General features: G+C 43.0%; 1 protein-coding gene across 1 annotated transcript in view; it reads left to right on the top strand.

Annotated features, from left to right (window-relative positions):
- The first annotated feature begins 246 nt into the window (after positions 1 to 246).
- The window catches only part of otud7a (OTU deubiquitinase 7A), a 35,870-nt gene continuing 13,331 nt past the window's right edge, over positions 247 to 22,785 (top strand). Inside the window, exons 1-5 of the mRNA XM_017405490.3 lie at positions 247 to 361; positions 14,902 to 15,033; positions 18,798 to 18,951; positions 21,386 to 21,571; positions 21,674 to 21,892. Coding sequence (XP_017260979.1) covers positions 18,867 to 18,951; positions 21,386 to 21,571; positions 21,674 to 21,892 — 490 coding nt within the window. The 5' untranslated portion in view covers positions 247 to 361; positions 14,902 to 15,033; positions 18,798 to 18,866. The remainder of the gene's footprint in view (positions 362 to 14,901; positions 15,034 to 18,797; positions 18,952 to 21,385; positions 21,572 to 21,673; positions 21,893 to 22,785) is intronic.

Here is a 22,785-nt window from a genome sequence, read left to right as displayed (position 1 = left end):
TGTATGTAAAGGAGTGCAAAAGGAAAAAAAACTATCTAATGTCCCCAAAACAACCTTAAGTTTGGAAAGACTGTACCTTGATAAAACAGCCTGCTTTCAAACATAATAAACTTGAGTATTCAGCTAAAGCGAGCTGTTTGTTTTGGTTTGTTTAATCACAGCGCCCTCTGGCGGCGCCTCGCCGGTGGTGCTTCCGTCGCTGACGTCACGACGCTGGCGGAGGAGGCGTGGCCTCGTTCTGCTGCAGCGGAGAAACATGACATGAGAGGGGAGGGAGCGAGACAGCCTGATAGGAATAAACGGTTCGTCAGAGGTCTGGATGAAAACGTAATGATGGGGAGCAATGACTGAAATCACCACGGTAAGAGGCTGAGCGCGTCTCGTTTACTCTGTATTGTTTTCCTATTGTTGTTTTTTCTCCCCAAACCAGTATTCGTGGCTCATTTCAGACAGTGTGAACACAAAAGGCTGCCTCTGCAGAAAGAAGGTGCACCTGCCTTTTATGCATGTACGTGCCTCGATGCATTCAACTTCAGGTTCCGTGCGATTACCTTTATTTTAGGTCGAAGGCGAACACACCAAGGCCCCAGATTTCATCCCATCGATGGTTGGGGACGAGATGTTTAGCGGATTGTTGTAGTGAAATGCTGTAAACATGTATGCTTAGTCACAGATCCTTCTTATAGAACCATATAGTAGCAACACATAGCCTACATAAGATAAATGTAGGGGCAGTAGCATATCCTAAAAATATAGCCCAAAAGCTTGGTTATGGTTGATTATTGTCATAGACATAAAATACAATTCATCAGGTTGTGATTTGGGCAGATGTCTTCATATATATATATTTATATATATATATATATATATATATATATATATATATATATATATATATATATATATATATATATATATATATATATATAAAACAGCCCCATAAAGCCTAACAAATCTGCAAACACCTCTGTCTGGTTTCATTCTGGTGCTTTTTTTTATTATTACTGGCCTGGTTCACAAAAACTACCAATGTCTGCTTGTAAAGATAGTGAGGCCACTGATTCATTGCTGGGGTATTTTTAAACCTTACTCATGTTCCCTGACAAAGACCTGCATAATAAAGCTGTTAGGAGCCACTTATTGTTCAGCTACCTTCAACTGTCTCTCACCTCGTTTTTGCAAGACGATGAGCCACATCAGGTCAGCTGTGGCGTCTCAACTTTACAACTCTCCCAGCCTCGCGCTGCTCACGTCGAAACGCTTCAGACCGATCTGGGAGACGGGCAGGCGACAGCAGGCGCGGGGTGATTTAGAGAGAGCTCAGATAGTTGGGACAGAGCAACACAAAAACAGGGCCCCCGTGGCTGCCAGGGCCAAGCCAGGCCAGCTCTGTGGAAGTCTTCAGTGCAGGAGGGCAGGGACGTAGAGGAGGGGGGGTGGGGGGGGTCGAGGGAGATGGTGCTTGGCTCCTGATCAGTTTCCACAGTGAATTCTGTTCTTGTCTCTGGCATTTAGCGACAGAAAACAAAGCGGAGGGACGACTGTTGTTGTTGAACTTGGTTGCCTGTCGCCGAGGCCGCGCGGCTTCAGCGAACCGCTCCCTGACTGATACAAACTGACAGCCCCGTCGCGAACATCTGTGCCTATTGCCCACGAACTACATCGAAAGCCTCACCAGAGAACCCACGGGGGCTCTGTTGTTTTCACTACACGTGAAGACTACATTTATACACATTTTGGACCAGAGAAACTGCCTCTAACTGCGTGTATATTCCCTATATCTGTTCTGAATGCTAAAAATAAACAGCGTGGACTCTGAAAAGCACCTGCACGAGGAGCTCGACCTCCCCTGCGCCTTCATGCCTGATTCCCTTAAAGTTTAGTCCTTGGAGGACATGAATGAGTCAAGTGGCCATCGTAATCATGGTCCAATCAGGGCTCAGAGCTGAAGTAGGACCTGTTCTTCAGACATATCCACAGGTAAGAAAAGGCAGCGTCGAGTGCTCTGTCTGCCAGGCACAGAGAGGTCAGCTAGAGGTCACAGAAGGGGGGGGGGTCCTCTCAAACGGTCGGAGCCGTGGTGGTCACTGTGCTTTGCTCCGATGCGCTTTGTGTACAGGTCCGGATCGTTTTATTTCCCAGCGAGCAGGAAGGAAGTACGACAACGAAAAAAATCAACAGTTTGCAGCAATAACGTCTCGGTATGTTCGCCAGGAGACGTTAGGTCCAGCACAATTGGACTCACCATGACAAATACGTGGTTAATAACGTCTACCCTGTCAAGACATCACTAAAATCCAGGATTTCCGGCCTGCCTCGGGTCTCAGTGCAGACCAGAGGCAAGTGACGATGTTTCGGCACGAGCTCGGTGAGGTGCTGCTTTCAGGAATAAACAAATACTCCCAAACAGTTCTGTTCCTCTAACACGTCTTTTCTGCTTCATTTGCAAAGGTGATCACTAACTGCGACAACAACGGCTAGAATAATCACTTGTTTCTTTAGCCTCGACATGTTTTTGTTTAATTCAAAACATTTCCATACTAGAAACCCAGCTTCTCTCCTTGTGAAAAAAAAAAAAAAGAATCTATCTTCATCACCTTTTGTGTTCTTTAAACTACAAGAGCTGCTCTCAGCTGCTAACAAGCTATAGTCATCATTCTGCGAGCTCTATTTGTATGAAAAAAATCTAATAAAAAATGAACTGAAATGCCCCCTGATCAAACGTGATCTCACTCAGGAAGTCAAGAGATTCCCGACCTGCATCGACCTCAAACTCCAATATGGCTGCCTCCTGCGTGAAGCGCGGTGAAGGCTGCCGAAATCAACTTTTTATTTTTCGCTTCTGTCGTTCGCATCTCGTTAAATCGGTCGTGCGCACGGGCACGTCGTGCTGCCAGCTTCTTGCGACAGTGTTTGATTGTAGGCTAACCACGACGAGCTTGTGTTGCTCGCCGTAGTTAGCCCGATGAGCGCAGCAGGTAGCTGCAGTCGTTTTCCAACCTCCAGTTAAGATGGACGGGATGTCGTCCGAGTTCTGACTTCGGAGGGCATCGTAAACGCACGAATCCGGGACACAGAAGGTTTATGTGGGGCAAACTGTCCACTGCTGCACCGTTCTGCGGTGTGTTTTCCCTTTTAGAGTAGATAGCAAGTAAATGATATCTTTTTGTGTCAAACAATAAAAGTGACTGAAACATTAGAGCTGTTTTTTATTTTATTTTTGAACTGATAGGAACTGCACGACTCAGCTCTGATGTCACCTTTTCATGACTGGATTAAGAAAACGCTAACAGAAGCCAGACTGAGGACGTGCAGATGTGGCTGAGGTGGGAAGGATGTGCGGCGACCTGTAGGTTTCCCTGTGATAGGTCGACATGGATAATCCTCTTTCAGCCAACATCTTTCTCTTAGTGAACCGCCCGTCAAGCAGTTTGCATAAAACTCTTTTTTTTTTTTTAATTCTTCTTTTGTAGAAGTTACAGAAAATGTTTTCCTTAAGTGAGACTTTAATGATCAAGTCTGTTTTGAGGCGTTCCCCCCAGTGGCTTTGGCGAGTAATTCTGGTTTTAACGGTCAAAGATGAGCGGGATTTCCTTTAAGCAACGTCCAGCAATCATGTTTGGCAGCTGCAGTGTTTGATTGCTCGTATCTAAAATACACACTTAGTCTACGGTCACACTGCAGGCCTCGATGCTCAGATTTGCTTTGTGCTGTCGTTCACATTACAGCTTTAACCTCCGAAGACCCGAACTCTAGCATGGTATGCCTTTTGAACTCGGCTTAGTTATTTGGGCTGATTGGGACCTGATGAGTGTAAAAACAAAGATTTATTTTTTTATCTTTTATAATGCAGTCTGTGAGAAAAATGATGTCCACATACGTGGACGCAGGGTGCCAGGAGGTTAAAGCCACCGCCGTCGGACCTGAAGCGAGCCACACGGGCGGGAGAAGACGTGGCGTCGCGCGCAGCCTGCTGTGTTTACAGATGTAAATAAAGATGCCACACATGGCAGTGTGTGTGTGTGTGTGTGTCAGTTCTGGAGTTTTTGCGCAGTCGGAGCGGACAAAACTTTCAGCTGCTTCTTTGGTCCAGTGTTTCACGTTTCTCCGGCGCAGAATTGCACTTCCTGAATGGGAGAGATGCACTGAAAGGAGAGGGGAGGAACAAATCCAAGTATTGATCTCATTGTTAGCATCAATAGGATCTAACACCAACTTTGGCATCGATGATATTGGATTGGATTGGTCCAGACCCCTACTTCAGTGGCATTAAAGTCAGATGGAACCATAAAAGTGGACATTAAAGAGAGAATCCACCGGGTTTGTGTTTTTATAAATGGCAAACAAATATATTTCTAATTTTTGTGTGTGTGTGTGTTTGTGTGTCTGGGCCTCCTGCAGCTGATTGCATCTGTGCTTCTCCCCCCCCATCTTGGTGCCGAGCCTGAGAGCTGAGAGACGTTTCCGACTGTAACCCTCGACCCTACAAAGACCCGCGGGGCCACAGGGCCGTCCCCCGTCGTCCCCTGTCCTCGCTCCGCTCAGGGGGGCAGCACTTTATGAATCAAACGACGCCGCTGCTCAGGAGACCCTTCGGTTACTCGCTTTAGATTCACGCGGGAGCGCGAGATCGGCCGTTTTCATTCATTCACAAAAATAGGTCGCACTTTCTTTCTTTTTTTTTTGCCTGACGAGCTCGCTGCAGCTTGACACTCGCTGTTTTGTCGTTTTGTTGTTTTTTATTCTTGTTTTTTTTCTTTTCTGATCCAATGTTGTCGACAGGTTCGACAAAATGATGGCACAAGCGGTCGTGGTAACTGTGAGGTTCCTTATCGTGTCAGTGGTAGCCTGATTTATTTTGATTATCAGAAAAAAAAAGGAAACGCTTAGCTATATGTTTTCTATGTTTATCTTTACTTTGGAAGCCACGGCTTTTACCAAAAACCCTACATGCAGATTGAGAGTTCTCTTTGGAGCTCCACCTTGAACATAAACACAACACTGATATTTATGTCATGTTTTCGCTGTACTCTGTAAAAGACACGGCTGGGAATCTGGACATTTGCCTGTCTTCTCTAAGATAATGACCCCGATCATGCTTATATTCTAATTCTGTGTGCAGTTCTTTAGCTTCTTACATTTATATACCTTTTTTTGTCTTCAATTCAAGAAGGAATAAGTTGATTTTCTTAAAAAAAAATGTTGATCCTATTAAAGCAAACAAGGGAAATTCCTGCAATCTTCACTAAACATATGCAATGCTGCTGTTTTCTTTTAAAAAACTGATCAAAACTGGTAAAGTTTTTTTACATTCTGTGTGTAAAACCATAATTTGCAGTATTAAAAGACTAAATCTTTCATATAAAAGTAGCGAATGTAGCAAAGAGGGAAGCAAACTGGTAATTTAGAGAAATGGAAATCTAAAGCAGCATTAAATTAAATACACAAAAAGCAGGCAGTTCTGAATAGAACGTAAACACAGTGCTTGATTATTTCCATCACTGGTTGTCAGAAATATATGTTTTATTGAGAGTGGCTTCATTTAGAATTTAGCTGTAATAAATTACATTTTATAGGAGCATTTTAAACAAAGGCATCTGGTTGGTTAAAGCCTAGAGGCTTGTTTTCAACAAGCTGGAGGATTATTTTAGCTTCAGGTTTTTCACGTGAGGTCTAAAGTTTAGGTTGTATTCAGCAAATTAAATAAATTGAAGTAAAAAATGTTGAAAAAGACTCAGGGGTGGCAGCGGTGGTCACAACACATCCACGGCTTTCCATTGGCTGATCCGACCCGCTTCCAGCTCGGTTCTTAGAGCCTACGCCGAGGTTTCAGCCAATGATTTCACGCCAGCAGACTGCGGGCCCCTGATTGGCCAAGGAGCCAATCGTGGCTTCAAAACCGCCATTTTCTAAGCCACTCCAACTTGGTTTTTTATCCAGCGTGTTTGTAATGTGAGCCTCGGAGGCCTTCTCTGTAACTTGTGTACGACTAACCATCGAGCGGGCGCCGGGCATACCGTGACCTCCACGTCCTCCATTGTTGGGTATGCCAAAAAATGACATCAGAGGAGCATCTGTGCTGATCCCGCCCACATGGAGACGGCTCTCAGTGCCATGGAAAACCACAGAGACCGTGTAAAATCAAATTCGAACAAGGCTTTTCAGAGCAGTAAAACCAGGAAGTGCCCTTTGGTTTTATATTTGCTCCAAATCTGTAGGTTGTGTGTTTTTAATTAAGGCTCAGCACATATCAGCTGCGGGACAACGCATGAATGGCTGAGTCTTTAAAAACTAACTAATATTATCACAAATGAGCAGCATTTCATGTCTTTTTGTTATTGTTGTTAAATACCAATTCAAGAATACTGTTTCCTGTTCTGCATCAGCCTACAGATTTTTGAGCTCTTTCAGAGACGACGAGTGAGTCACGGTGTGATGATGCGCTCTCACTCATCTGTTCATGTAAAACCACCGTTCAGGCAGCCCGTCGAGTCACGGGGGGAAACCCCGGCTGAGTCTTAAACTCTCTTCAGGTCATTCCTGACAGGTTGGGGTTACCGACTGTCCCACCCGCTTGCCCGCCCGCCTGACTTCCCGACTTAAACCCTGTAGATTTAGAAAAAGTTGACATTTTTTCCCTGTTTTCTCTGCTTTTATTCTCCTTGTCTGTACTAAACTGTAAAAAAATAAGTAACGACAAAAGTCATACATTAATCCTACAAACAATAATTAGGTTTCTTTGTAATACAAGTTTTTATACCAGGAAAACTTTGTTTTTTTTCTTAGATTATTAATAACAAATAAAGTTACATTATCTCGTGTGTTCAGTTTACTGTAGCACACATCAGCTGACAGGATTCATGCAAAATCTGTGACTGTGGTCCAAGGTTATCTTTAGTAAGATACGTTCTGCCATTTTTACATTTATTTAGCAACACGTTTAGAGGTGATAGAATTGAAACAATAATTTGCAAGAATCTGAGAACCAGCAGGAAATATTCCTTTTGAAAATTAAAGATCTAGTTCAGATGGTAAAATAAAAAAAAGCTTTCAGCTGTGACTGTTTGGGTAGAAGGTTTAACAAGAGTAACAAACTTTAGCCTGGTCCTGTGATAAATAATTGAATCAGTGGTTAAATTTGCTCCCTCTTTTTTTTTTTCTTTGGCTGAGCTTCATGGATGATTCTAAAAGTATTTGAAGTGTTTGGAGCTGTAGGATTCGGTTCGACACCACTAACTAACACGAACCGGGGAGGTTGGCGTGCAGCGACCCGACCGCGATCGGGTCAGCGTGACACCGTTCACTGCTCTGCAGAAACCGAGCTGGCACAAGATTAGAAAGTACTTCATCGCTGCACAGCTGTGGGCGGGTATGTTTTTAGTGCTCGGGCTCTGAAATGGAAAATGTAAATACAAAAGGGAGAGAGCAATAGAAACTGCTGTATTCCTCCTGTAGGTGTGCTACAAGTACCGGTTCTTTGGGCGCTGACCGGCCCATCGCTCATGCATGGGATCACAAGGGATCAGAAGAGACGTTTTTAGATTTTGTTTTCTCTTTCTGTATCCTTTTTTGGTTGGGTCCTCACTTTCTCTCGCATCTTATTAAAATCGGCAAAAAGTCACGAGTCGTATTCTTCCGAAGGGCTCCTCCTTCGGTCACAGCTGGCTGCTCGCAGCGCTCGGTCAGAAATTCACCTCCCAGGGTATCGGAGGCATTGGGCTGTTAAGAAGACTGACATTTTAAGGGTTTGGGGGTGGGGGGTTTGTTCTCTCCGCTCTCGGCAGCAGATTCCTTGTTTGGGTGCAGGCTGCTCTGTCGGAGCCGGAGACTTGAGACACGGCTGACTTTAAGGTCGAGGGAGACAAAGCAAAAAAAAAAAACGACCATTACACCTTGGGCAGGTCACGGGCCCATCACAGGGATACAAACAGGTACACGTGCTTCCACCGGACTCTTTCAGAATCACCAACTAAAGCTGCAAAAATACAACTAAAGGCCTGCATATCACCCGCCTCCTTTCATGCCAGACTTCTTGGAGTATTGCATGACGTCACTCATAATGTCAATTCTTACCCACGTTTGACCAAAACAAATACAACTGTCAAGGCCAGTGGAGAAGGAGGCAAACCCAGAGTTAAAGAAAAAAACAAAAAGTTATTCTTAAATAAACAAACAAAAAAAAGGGCTGACGTGGCAGCAAAAATCCAAAATATAAACAAAAGGGCGAGGCGAGGCAAGGGAACCAGACAACCAGACATACCAGAGACAATGAACCAACGGGGAAGTGGAGAGAGTGACCAGGTTTTAAAGCTGAGGATGATTATGGGAAGTGGGCACAGGTGAGTGATTACAATTAGCAACAGGTGAAGATGGGCGTGGTGGGAAGACAAGAGATAAACAGAGGAGAAGTGAATGATGACAGACCACAAAAGACAGAAACAATACAAAGACAAAACATGAAAACAATAAAACAAAACGCAAAGGAAATTACAAAGAAAAAAAACAACAAAAACCCAAATCCTGACAACAACTCTGTCTTTTCTCAACATAAAAAGAGCTCAGTCTAAAACTCTGGTATGAAAGTCTGAGGGCGATATGCATTCCTTCAACGCCTTTTAATTATTTAACATAACATCTGAGGATTTATTTTTATAACAGAGAAGATTTTGACCTCCTTCTCCAAGCATGTAACACAAAAAACTCCTGAAAGGTGAGGGATTCATTCGTCACTTAGAACTAGATATTAAAAATACAATCATTGCTGTTATCAGTACAATAAAAGGTAGTTTTTATCCCAATGTTACATTTTTCTTTTTGTATTACCGGTCCTAAATGTTACACTTTGGCCCATTACGGCTGAACAAAAACGGGAGTTTTCAGAGTTGTGTGCTGTCCAGGACGGTGTTCATGCTGCCGTTTGCTGCATTAATCAAAAAGTTAGCTTAAATATTAATGCAATGATGCATTTTAGTGCAAAAACAACCTTCCAGTCCATGAATGTGCTGTGCTGGCGGCGCACCCAGATGCAAAGTGACATTATTGCTTCCAGCAGCATCTTTCTCACCGCACGTGAAAAACAGGCCATTTTGTTATTTAAGGTCTTATGAAGACAGGAAATTAAGACTTCTTGTAGGCCTTATTGAGAAATTAACATAGTATCACAATCACTTTTTATTTCATTGCATTTAATTTATTGTTCTTCCTGTTTGTTTCGTGTTTGTAAATGACTGATTGGTGACTTTCTGATATTGTCAGCATTTCAAAAATCTTAACTCGATTAGCTGAGGCCCAAGGAGTCTTTGACAAAAAAATAAATAAATATCATGTACGTTGCAAGAAATGTTCTTTATAAATAGGGACTCACTAATCAATGGACTGGTGACCGAAATCAGACGATTTTAAGTTTGACTCTGCTATCTGACACTCAAATATCCATTTCCTTTTGTTTTTCCTGGTCTGTGAACGCATCATAGCTAGCTCTTTTTTTTTGTGATTTAAAAAAACAGACACCTGTTTTGACAAACCTGAAAAAAAAAAGACTTCTGCCCTTTTTCTCCACACTCTGTGGTTTAGGACTGTTATCACAGCTGATAAGCTTCTAACTATTTGTAACCTTCTGACAGAAAATCACTTTAAAAATGACCAGACTACCCCTTCAAATTGGAATCGATCTAGAGCACAACAAGTGTTGTTCACCAGCCGCGGCACCACCAGTGCAGTGTTGTCATTTTGGCGACGCAAGAACCAGAGTCGGCGATTGAGATTGAATAATTGACCCGAACGGCCGAATGAAATCTTAATAAATGCACCGAAAAACGATGCGTTCAGTTTGTTGTTTTGCGAGACAGAACGTCGCATCACATTAGTTTCCATGGCTGGTAAAGTGGGCCGCGTTGTTAGAACGCTAATAGATCGTGTTGATTATTAAGTATTGATGCAGGATGGAAATAATGTGTTTTCCTGGAACCGTGCTCATTTATTTCCCCAACATAAATCACAACTGATTGCTTTTCCATTGCTGTATTTTTTTTTCCAGCTTCTGCATTTGTTAATCGAATTCATTTTTATTGGTTGTGTAGCAACGCAGCAACGTTGACTCCGGTCTTGTACGGTGAAACGTTGGAGCTGTTTCCACTCTTGCAGGAATAAAAAAAGCTTGTTTTTTTGTTTTTCTGCTTTCTTTTCTTCTTTTTTTTTCTGCCTGCCCATAACTGAGAGGGTGGCTTGACATTTTGCTGTGCACAAGCATGTACGGGGCAGGAGTGAATGCCATCTTTTATTAGTCTTCCGTGTTTGGCAGCTCTTTGTGGAGGCACTCGCTCTGTTAGCTTCGAGATCGGTTAATATTTTGAGGGCACCTCCGAGCACTGAACCAGCCGTGGTTACACACACCCGTACGTGAATGGGTTTTCGCGAAGTCTTGGGGGGGAACGTGGGGCGCTTATCTAAAAGAGAACGCAGCGGCCATTAGAGCTTCTGGGTGGTTTTTCCTGCCAGCTGAAGTTCAGCTCACGCTCACAGTCGGCCCTGGATGAGCGGTTTGACCGAGCCAGAATGCATTTTGCTCCCTCTTTGCCCCGAAGAAGCAAAAATAACCCGACTAGCAGAGAAAGATCCAACTCTTTTGAGGTTTGCGTTTAACCAGTGAGCCCACGCTTTATGTCCGGGCTTTGCTGAATTAGTCCCCCGCCACTGTTTTGTAAACCTGACTCAGATTTCAGGATTTATTGGTCCTGCTGGCAGCTCGGGCCGGGGCTTCAAGTTACACTGAGACGATACGAGGCGATGTAGATTCCTACCAACAAGGATTTAATCAGTTTTAGATCATATGCCTGGTTTAAAATGTTAATCTTTCTTTATTTCTTACTTCATAACCACACTTATGAGATCCCCACAGAGCAACAGATGTAATTTCAGTTCTCAGTAGTGGAAGTTAGGCATGGGCTGGTATGAGCTTTGGGCTGTATGATGACATTATTCTAAAGTAATTGAGCCTATTGCACCGAATCTTCTTGTCTGCTGATCCGGTCGGTGAGAGTAAAGTTGCAAAATGCTGGGAATTTTTGAAGTTGGCAACCTTCTGTGGGAATTAACGGGATCTTGTGACACCTTGTGTAATCACGCATAGCCTTATTTTCAAGATTTGACCCAAAAAGACTTTAACCGATCATTTTAGGTGTTTTTTTTTTATTATTATTTTTACTGACTCTCTTATGATAAAGATAAAAAAACAAAGATGTAGTCAGATAGTTTGTTTTCAGTTTAACAGCGTTTAAAAACAGAGTAAAGACAAAAGTCCTCCTCCTCGTCTCTCCTCTCCTCGTGTTTCTCCGCACCTCGATAGCAGATGTTCAGCCACTGGCAGCTTCACCAGCAGCTTGTCACCAGGTGACACCCACCCCTTATAAAAAGCTTTTCGCCCGACACCATCAGACTCAACAAATTTACACTTTGTCAGGATGGTGTTGCAGCCGGCGAGGGCGGAGAGGATGTACTCGGTGTTCCGCCGCGCACGTCGTCCCAGCGACGTCTTTTGTTTTAACTCATTTCCTCCCTGTGGAAATGAGTTAAAGCCCCGCCAACTTCTCCTGATGCCCCCCCAAAGGTGTTTTTTTTGACATCAAGAATGCTACCTGAGTGGAACTGGTTCTTCAGAGTCCGAATCATGATGCATCAACTCCATGTTTGTGCTTTTTGCTGGGTACCTGGTACCCATTCGTACCAACAACTTGTACTTTTTACTTCAATGAAACACAATGTGATGCTTAACACAGCAAAAACAAATGACACACCGTTGTTTCCCTTACAGAAAAAAAAACAACCTAATGTGCTGTGTTTATCCAGACGTGGAAAAAAAAAAAAAAAAAACTTTAAAAATGTTCCAAAATTACGGGAGGTGGAAGCACAAAAACAACTTGTTGATTTAACATGTTTCCACGCATGACGTTCCCATGACTTTAGTTCCAGGAAATCTGAGCAAATCATGTGTTTCACATAAACACATTTGTGAACATGTGATTAATGTTTCCTCCTGTAAGGGTTCGTGTCTTATTTTGAAGTTTCTCATCTCGTCTGTGAGACTTATAGGCGTTAACGTCTGTCTTTTAGAGCTTGTTGTCACGTTACATTGTGGTTATTTTCACCTCATGTTACCTTTCCGTGGCATTGTCTTGTTCGGTGGGTTTATGTGGCTGGTTTGCGTTCGTTTGTTTCATGTTTTCTTTCCTTTGACACATATTTAAGAACACCCCGTGCCTGGTAATTCGCTTCAAACATTTGATTTTGGATGGCGTCGATTTGTTTATCGCCTTTCGTGGCGGCGAGCGACCGTGTAAACGCTTGTTAACGTTTCTGATTTCTCGAAGACGGAGCAGAGAGTCTCAGTGTACAGTACGCTCACCTCCCACCTACTGGGTATCAGCCTTCCATGTGGGCGATCGCAGCTCGCTGCAGAGACGATTATCTCCACCTGTTTCTGTAAAAAAATTTGCTTCAGACGTACAAACAGGCGCATCATGGAAATCACAAAGTCGCCTGCTGATCATTTGCACTTTTTTTAAGTGGAACTATATGAATGATGAACGTATTTCTGTTAGTTGGTTTCCTGCGGGTGTTCTGTCAGGCTGCACGTTGTTTGTCCTTCAGATCTGTTCGCAGTTAAGTAAATTCTTCCTTTTTTTTTAATCGGCTCAACGTAGTGAAGCTTTGCTCTGTGTTGAACGGAAGACAGCAAGAAGTGGCTTTTATTAATGTTTGATCCCTTTAGAAGTGACTCTTTTTTTTTTTCTTTCTTTCTTTCTTTTAGAGAAATGTGCAGTAATGAGATTTAATTGTGTGCAAAACTTGAAGTGAACATTTCAGGGGCAGCTTTTATTTTCGCTGTGTTGAAGAGCAGCTAATTTTAAATGGCATTCAGTAGAAAAAATAAAAAAATAAAAAATAAAAAAAGCATCTTTGATTCTTAAAAAATGATCACGTGCAGCGCGCAGCTCTCAGCGGGGTCCATTCAGCAGCCCTGCAGGTGGTTTATTGATAGGAGTTTCGAGTGCTTTCAGTTAATGGCTGTCATTGATTTAAAGCCGCATTTGACTTCCTTTATATTACGAAGGTGCTTCTTTCGCGTGTCTAATAACAGGCCTGTGTTATCGAACGGTGGGCCACTTTAGGATTGCAGCTTTTATCAAACGTATCAGTTGTCCTCCTGTAAAATTCAGTGGATTATCCTCTCTCCTGTATCCGTCCAGACAGCTGATTTGTTTTACTGCCCACAAACGGGCCTCATATATATATATATATATATATATATATATGAAGGAAGGACAGAAATGTGTGACAGAGTGTGTCTGGGGAACTCAGGAGGTACCAACAGTGCAGAGAGTGAGTGTGTGTCTGAAGGCTTTTGCAAATACAGTAAGAATCGAACGAAGCAAAACCCATAATGAGACAGAGGCCGCTTCGAGACCACACGCTTAACCTGTGGTCGAGAACTAAAGGCGCTGAGACGACCACAAGATGAAAGCGAGTCGCCTGCTCCTCTCTGATGCGAAAATAGAACGAACTTACACACGAGTGTCTTCGTACCAGGTGTGCAGAGGTGCTGCGTGTACTCGTTATGTTGTGGCCGCTTCTGGAGACTCTAAAATGTGTTTTTCTACTTTCACTTGCAGATTTTTTATTTTTTATTTATTTATTTATTTATTTTTGTACCAAAGAGTGTTTCTCAAGGGATGTAAAAGCTGACGAACATAGAGGGAGTAAATATCCTATTTACTGCTGAAATAACGCAGTAAGTACTTCGGTAAAAGCGAAAACCTTACTGTGGAAATGGCAGCACAGAATCAGAGTAAACCCCACGGAGTCACTTTTGATTTCATTTCATCGAGAACATCTCAGTAGTTGTTCTAGTCATGTTTGCGTTTGTTAAAGTCCATTAGCTCCTGCGGCCATCTTGAACCGAGTTGACTTTAAAGATGAATCAGTTTGTAGACCTTCCTGAGAGTCTCAGTGAAATCCGTCTGGTGGTTCATGAGATATTTTGCTAACAGACAAATGAACGCACGTATTCTCGGATACAGGCGTTTACATGATCGCCCGCTGAGCGCTAAACGGATTGACCTTGTGACCTCTGTTTAAGAGCCCATTGGTGATTAGCTGCCTTGTCAGCCAAGCGCTCCACTTCTTCTCATGGATTTTATTAGAAAATGCCACGGATCCTTAAAGTAATAATTCAGATCTTTTAAATTGGGGTTCTGTGGAAAGGCGCTGAGTAATTAACAACGTACCTGTTGTAGACAGCTCTTTAAACAGCCTCAGTTTGGAAAAATAGAATTATGGAAAGGAGTTTTTACATCAAGTCTGCTTTAATGTGTATTGTATTATTATTTTGTTCTCCTATTTAATAAGTTATGATTGCTCTAATGTGTATATGTATTGGGTTAAAAGACTAATTTGACATATTGCATCTGAAAACCAGCTCCAATTTATGTGTTTTTCAGTGGATATTGACTGAGATTGGGCCTCAACCAGGACCAAGTTTATAATTTTAGCCCTTCTTATAATTGAGTTTGACACCCCTGATCTAAACAATCTGTTTAAGCTCCATAAAACTTTAAAGTCTGGCTCAAAACTTCCATTTCTCAATATTATCATAGTTTGTACTGGTTTAAAAGTCATAAAAAAGTGCGAGAATCAAATCCACTTATCTACAAAACGTAGAAGGAAGGAGATGTTTTATATATTACACGTATTAATATATTTTGAGACTAACTTATAACTTAAAATTTTAATTGATGGTGAATTTTAAAAAATATGATATTACCATAGCAACCACTGCCAAGACCAAAGTTAGTAACCTCTTTGGGTTCAGATGATAATATGAGTTTTTGTGTGTGTGTGTCTCAGGATTCTTTGCTTCCCCGGAGTCTTCCTCTCCTGCTCTGCCGCTGAAGCCATGGACTAGAGCTGGGTCCTGGTCCTGACGGTCCTGGTGGTCATCAGATGGCTCCTCAACAACTGTCAGCCAAAACCCAGAACGTAAGTCGAATGGCTGAAGAATCGCCTGCATCGTTACACTCAGCTGGTTTAAAATGAGCCAGATTTGTCACGTAATTTCATTTTAAAAAGATCATTATTAGCCACTGCCTTTTTGTTCCGTTTTAATTAGCTGCTAACAAGTCGGTAAAACTGCTGACATAGTGCAGCAATAGTTGCAAAACATAAATAGAACAAAACCCAAAAACTTGTCCTTTCAACAAGCAGAGTATCATACTAAGGCCAGTCTGTCTAAAAGTATTTGTAAGTATTTTTAAATCAGTCAAATGTTATGTCTGTGTGCTGTCGGTTAATGAAGTTATTTTTTGTCTAATATTCTGAAAGCAGGTCTGTTTTATTGTTGCAATGTTCAGAATCAGGATGTGACTAATTTTATCCGCTCTACCTGCTGGTAATGGGCTTTAAATTGTCAGGAGGTTTGGTTTTCAGCAGTGTTGTGCGTCTTTAGTTTTGAACGAAGAAGCCGGAATCGGCTCGCTTTCAGCTCACTACTGTAACTGACATAAAACTACATGTGTTTGAAATAGTTGACATTTTGCTGGGCGTGCTGTTGATTGTTCTTATGGGGTTTTCTGGTTGTTGTTTTTTCAGTCATCTTGGTCGTGTTTTTGGTGGTTCTTGTAGATCTGTTTTCATTTGCATCTGCAGTTCTGTTCGGTTCTTGTGGATCCGTCTTGTGTTTCAGTGAGTTCTGTACTCCTGTGCGTTCTTGTCCCTCCTGTGTTCCCGTAGTTCCATGTGTTCATGTCTTGTGTGTTTTTGGCCCTCAGCTCTCTTTGTGACTTTCTGTTCATCGTAGTTTCTGTCTGCGTTGTGAGGTCTGTGGTTTCATGAGTGTGTTTCCATAACTCTGTGTAATTCTGTGTCTTCATGTGTTCTGTGTGACTCACTGTGGTTCTTTGAGTTTATTTATTAGATCTGTTCTTTTCTTGATTATTGTGCTTTCTTTTGAGATCTTTGTTTTAAGATCCTGTTGCTTATGTTTTACTATCAGTTTAGATCTTTAGCTCCTGGTGTTCCTGTATTTTCTTCTTCTGTATTTCTAGTTTCAGTGTTTTCCAGTGTCATTTCCATTTTTGCCCTCAGTCAGTCTACGTCTCCCATCCACACCTGTCTCCGGTTTGTGATCCCTCACCCAGCAAAAGTTATTTGTCCTCCTGAGTTTTGTAAGTTTGCTGCCACGTCAGCCTGTGTTTTTGTTCATTTAAAGTATTTTGTTTCTTCGTGTTGCCTGCATTCCTGTCATGCAGGAACAGAAAAGTTTTGAAAACAGACGAACCTTGTTTGGCCCTTTTATGGTCCTCTGGATGACCGTGCTGAGTCAGCTGGAAGGTCTTCACATTTTATGGCAGCCTGATTCATGAGCTGCGCGGCAAACATGTTAAATGTCATACTGATGAGCAGGAAACTGGACCACACGACGTTCCTGGGGGCCACATCATCCTCTGTCAGGGGTAAAACCACGCTTTGTAGTGTTTCTGAGACACAGTTAGCTCACGGGGAAAGTTATCTAAGTAATGCTGCTCTTAAAGGGAAGCATGAGGTCATGGTTTTTAATAATCTATTTCCGTGTCCTGTTCCATCCCACTGAACTCAAGGATTTTTTTTTTCTCTCTGGAAAGTAGTTCTTTATTTTAGGTTCACCCACTGAGTACATTTTTTGCACAAATATTGTCCAATCAGTCGTCAACATCGGGAAATAGCCCATGGGTCCTTGAGGATTGTGTTTAGACCTGTAAGTGTTTTTTCAAATAGTTTTATCTATTTTGGACTCTCACCAAAGTTTTCATTTTACTATCCACTAAAGTGTACCCAACTTACTATTAAGCATCAAATAAAGGCTGAAAGTAAAAATGCACTTATTGTAGTTTTCAGGGCCGATTCCAGTCACCAATTTTTGCTAAAGCACATATGTGCCAATTTTGATGTGAAAAACATACAAAAGAATTTCCCATTTCTAGTTGTACCTATATCTAGATATTCAGAACGACACGTTATTATTGAACATTTTCTCTGAAATGACACCAGGTTAGTTGGCCTCATTACTCTGTCACTGAAAATTTTACAATTTTACATGTTTAAGTTTCTAGACAGAAAATAAAATCCAGCCAAGACAAAAAAAATGACAATGCAATACTTTATGAGCAAGATTATCGGTCAATTTACCTTGTCAGCTTTTTATTATTATTCTTTAACACACGTCTGAAAATATAGAAAAAAGAACAAACATTTTCCCTACAAGTCTGTTTTTTTAGATAAACTGCTTCAGTGTCCAACATAAAACTTGGGGGAAAATATTACAGCTTAATGAACAGTAATTATTAAACTATTGCATATTTGTTAACATTTGTTCACTACTGAGCAGTTTTAGATCTCACAAGGAAGCAGGGTTGAATATGTCACCAGTACTTTGAAGGAAAACTTCCACCTACTGAGCAGTAAGAAGAGCTGCTGACACCCCCCCGTGGAAAAGTCATGTTTCCTTTATACACAGCTTTATACGCCTCTTCTGCTTCTTCATCAAAAGTTTCCACGTAGAGGTCTGCTAGTGCACATGAGCCGCTTAATTATACCGCGTTTACAGGCGGAGATAAACAATTTGGAGTTGAATGTGCAGGTCATCGGACAAACCGGTGAAAATCAGCCGATTCCTGTAATCTGCAGAGCTGAAACTGCCGACTCTCAGGATTTGACTCCAGACTGGAGACCGAGGTTGGGACTTGTTAATTTGTTAACTCTTCTCGCTGACGACTGGCTGCTTTATGTGTCTAATTGTTGATAGTACAAGACAGTAACTAGTTCAGCTGAACTACACTTCGGGGGGCAGCAACTATATTTCCCTTTCAGGTGGCACCAATGAAAAAGTTCTTTCACTGTGAACTTTGAACTTTGTTAGTGATTGGACGGACATAACAAATCAGAGACCGTATCCGGATCCCCGGCTGTTCTCTGTCCCACTCGTAGAGTAGTGCACTAATAACTCCGAGCCTTCTGGCCTTCAGGTCTGCACACAGAGGCCTGGTTTCAGAGCACCGAACCTGTAGGTGTTTGTTTTTCTACTGCCGAAGCTCTGAGCTCAGTTCCTCTGTCGCCCACACAGCCTCGGCAGGAATGAAGGCGATGCATGGACTCATTCATTCCACGAACCGAGGCATTGAATCCATCTGCGTCTTGACTCTGTTATTTATGACCTAACAAGACTACAGTTGTGGATCATTACAGCTTGAGTGCCAAATAGCAGCTGTAAACATGAAGCTAAACTCATAAGAAACGACATCACGCTCTAAAAACTGTCACCAAAATCAATTTTTACCGTCTGGATCACACCCTGAGGCCTGCGGTTGACACTTCGTCGCAGGAAGCGTCTAAATGTTGTAATGATCGCGCGCCGTGGGTCAAAGGTTTTGGAAACAGGCAGGTGTGTCCGGGACAGGACCGCTGGCTGTGTTGTTGGTATGTCAGCCGTGATGCTGGGGACTCTTGTTGTGACTGTCGGCAGAGGCTGGGCGGAGGGCTGGGAATGCGGCGCTCCTTGCGGAATCACGAACTGTCAGCTCCTCGGAGTGTCGCTTATCAGCACAAACAGGCCGAGGCTACTGACAGCGACTGAAATAAGAGACGGCGCAGCTCGGCTAGTTGAGTTTTTTTTTCCCACAGGGGTTGGTGAGAATTTAAAGGTGTGGCTCGACAGGTTTACAGTAAAACAGTTTTCAGTCTTTCTGTCTTCTTGTTCTGTTTCCCCTCAGATGAGAACGTGAAGGCTGGCGTCCACCAAGGCCACCGCTGCACCGTGGGCAGCGCACACACATGATCACATGACTCTGGATATGGACGCGGTCCTGTCAGACTTTGTTCGGTCCACGGGGGCGGAACCGGGTCTGGCCAGAGACCTGCTGGAAGGTGAGAAACAACTACAGCAAGAGGAGGTTTTTTTGTCAAGGGTTTCTGTCGGCCGCTTCTGGCGCTTGCACTCGGGGGGAGAAGGAAGAGAAAAGGATGGAAGGAGAGAAAAAAAAAAGGAACAGAGGGTCAGTTTGCTGATTTAGAGGCGGGTGTGACGGGTTTACGAGCGTACTCCCCTGAGAGAGCTTTGAGTCCATTCACTGGAGCCCACTGAGAAGCAAAGTGCTGAGCTATAAAGCCACTTTAAAAAAAAAAGAAAGAAAGAAAGAAAGAAACACAGGATAGCCAAAGTGGACACTACAACAGACAGCAGGCTGACTGTCAGTTGAGTCAACTCAAATGATAAACGTTTGCCAAGCAAACCTTTTAGCATATTTCACTTTGGAAGCAAAAAAATGAATAAAAAATGGCTGGTTGTACATTTTATCTGCCGGATAACCCATTCAGGCGTGGCTCGTCCACCAGAGAAGCAACACCTAGCTCTCTTTTCAAGGCAACGCTGTTTTGTAACAAATTGTTTGCAACAAGCTACAAGAGTTAGTGCGTTAGCAGGCGTAATATGCGGCATACAGCCTGCTGCTACAGAGGCTAACCCAGCTAATTAATCATCGTTGGATTGTCAGGCTCGCTACGTCACTTAACAAAGAGCAGAACTGCAGAGAAGTAGTATTTTGTAATAGGCATGATTACTTTGGAATTATATATAAACCATAAATAAATGTAAATAGAACAGCCTGTTGACTGCCTAATCACGAGTACTGACTTCCATTTGAGGTCAGACTGTGTGGCTGTGTGCTGTAAAATGTATTTTTTTTGCCCGTGTGCATAAAATGCAACACGTATCTGACATCTGTCTCTGCTTTCTTTTAGCGTTTTCTCTTTCTGATCCTGCTTTGGTACAACAGCCTCAGAGGAATACGTGTGACATGAGCAGACATCAAACAGGACAGTGCACTCAGACAAGACGGACACCAGGCCGGATGTCCTGTCTCACTTCGTGCGTTGCTCTGATGTTGGCTTTCAAAACGTGCGCTGAGCAGACCTGCAGTTGACCAGATGCTCTTTTCACTCCGTGGCCTGTAGTCAGGGTGATATGACATGACAGAGCCACATGTGGTGCTTCCCTCTAGAGGCCGTTGGAAGTACTGAACCACCGGGCTCTGACCTTAATTGTTTCCTAATGATGAGAACCCGGAGTAAAGTTTTTTTTCAATTTCAAAAAGAATTAACAGACGCATTTTGGGAAATTAGTTTAATTAAAGCAGCCGACATGTGATATAGAAAATTATTATTCTGCGTCCTGTAATAATAGACCTGGAGTGGAGCGAAGCTGCAGTGTGTCTAATGGATTGCGATGATGTCTGTTCCGTCGCGCAAATGAGTTTGTCCGTGATCTTTTTGCTAATGGCAGCCATTAACAGCGAGGGAGCGGAAACGGCGCCGTCCGCAGGAACGTCGTAAGGTGCTGGAGGGATGTGCAGCCGGACCGTGGCGTGTGTTCCCGGCTCAGTGCAGCTCGTGCTGCTAAAACCCATTCAGCCAAATCAGTTTGCACTGATGGGCGTGAGAGCTGGTGAGCGGTGGTGCCCGATTTCATTTTCAGGCTGCCAGACGCTCATCCTGTCTGGAAGTCAGGGTGAGGGGGGGGGACGTCCTCCAGGACTCTGCGGCTGCGAGTCCATTAGGAGGATCCTGTTTCACAAACACACTCATGTTACATACGGGGGGGGGGTGCAGTTGGAGGCATTTAATGTGTTTTTAATTGTTTAAAAGAACTGATCTGTCGACAATTCGAAGCTCTGCGAGACGTCACAATGAGATTTGAAGACTGACGTCAGGGGATTTCTGTAAAAGAGACAGCACCAAAAAGATTTTTGCTTCAAGATGTTAAAGATTTTTTTTTTATATACTCTTTCTTCTTGTGGCAACATCCAATCACAATATTGTGTTCTTCCATCAGTTCAGCATGTTTTCTTTAAGCAGAAGTATTGCTCCTAATAGATTGTGAATTCATATTCAGTTCTTAGGTTTATAAAGACTTGAAGGACCTTTTTCTTTTTTTTTTCAAAATTTAAAAAATGTTAGTTCATAATAAGCTCAGTCAAGCAAGCATCAAGTGCTTTATTTCTTTAGGGAATCTGGCTTATTTGGGTCACACTCAGCTTTTTATTATCTTATCATCAAATGTTTCTCTAATAATTTCTTTCTTTCTTGTTTTTGTGTGTACTGTTACATTAACCAAAAGATAAACTGTTTGCTGTAAGCTTTAGCCAAGTAAAGCACATTGTTGCAACAAAAAAAACAAAAAGAAAATGGAAAGATCTGACAAATTACTTGATATATTTTCTCTAGTAAAATTCAAACATATATGTGTCAAATGTGTTCGTCCGATACGTGTCATCAGAGGCGGCTGTTTGTCCTCGTCCCGCAGGTAAAAACTGGGACCTCAGTGCTGCTCTGAATGATTACGAGGAGCTCAGGCAGGTCCACACTGCCAACCTGCCGCAGGTCTTCAACGAGGGCCGCTACTACAAGCCGCCAGAGACACGTGACACGCCCACGCATGTCAACAAGATCGACAGGCCGTGCGCACAGAAGCAGGAGGACAATGCACAAGGTGAGTGAGCGAGGCCGGGTCGGATCGTCCTCATCATCATCATGCGCAGGTTCCTCTGCTTTCAGCTCATCTGTCCAAATCCTCCGTCGTGCCCCGTTGCAGAGAAGCGTCTGTCCCGCGGGATCTCCCATGCCAGCTCTGCTATCGTCTCCCTGGCACGGCTGCAGGTGGCCAATGAGTGTACCAGCGAGCAGTTTCCTCTGGAGATGCCCATTTACACATTCCAGCTCCCCGACCTCAGCGTCTACAGCGAGGACTTCAGGAGCTTCATAGAGAGGGATCTGATAGAGCAGTCCACCATGATGGCTCTGGAGCAGGCCGGTGAGTGATTTATGATGCGCTAAATAAATTGATAGTTCTTCTCCCGCCGCTTCATGGAAGCTATGTAAGAAAATCCCCTGCACTTTCCTACGTCGCCTCTTTGGATTGCACTAAAAAGCTGGAGCCGCTGAGAGCTGCGGTAACAAGAAATGCCAGTAAGAGTCAATAACGCGGACAGATGCTCGGGAGGAGACAAGATTCAGAGAGACAGATCAGATCAGAGCGGCATCGTCTGGAAGGCAGACGACAACAACTAATTCAAAGCATCCCGGATCCCAGAGGATTCTCGTCCCAGCTGACAATTTCAGCTGAAGGAGAGAATCTAGTTAGCAGAAGTTCGAAAGAAACTCCCCTGCCCGTCCTGTCTCCCTCTGATCAAGATGTGGGAACAGAAAACCTGGGTTGTTATTGAACGCTGAGTCAGCATTGGCTCATTAAGGGGCTGCGTGCTATGGTTTTTTTATGCTTATAACTTTTAGACTTTTCAAAATATTTAACTTGATTTGCAAATATTTTCCCCATAGAAATACACTGACATCTCTTCAAGTCCATAAAAAACATGATGCTTGAAATCTGCTTCAGCAGAGATGCTCTCTTTTTATTTCCTTCAGCTGCTTTTAGCTTATAGCTACTGTTGTCCTGCTTTTAGCTTCTAGCTAGCCTTTTGCTTTGTTTAGATTGAGCTAATGTTTTGTTCCTTTTAGCTAGCCTTTTGCTACTTTTAGGTTCTAGCTAGCCTTTAGCTGCATTTAACGTGGGCTGTGCTACTTTTAGCATTTAGCTAGTGTTTCGCTTCTTTGAGCTTTAACAACTCAGTTTCAGCAAATTTGAGCAAAATCATTCAGCACTCAGCGTTCACAATACATTTTCACAACAAATGCAGTTTCTCTAAG

The sequence above is a fragment of the Kryptolebias marmoratus genome, linkage group LG11, assembly GCF_001649575.2.
Source record: "Kryptolebias marmoratus isolate JLee-2015 linkage group LG11, ASM164957v2, whole genome shotgun sequence".
NCBI lineage: Eukaryota > Metazoa > Chordata > Actinopteri > Cyprinodontiformes > Rivulidae > Kryptolebias > Kryptolebias marmoratus.
Note: the sequence above shows the minus strand (reverse complement) of the source record. Positions and strands in the feature narration are given on the sequence as shown.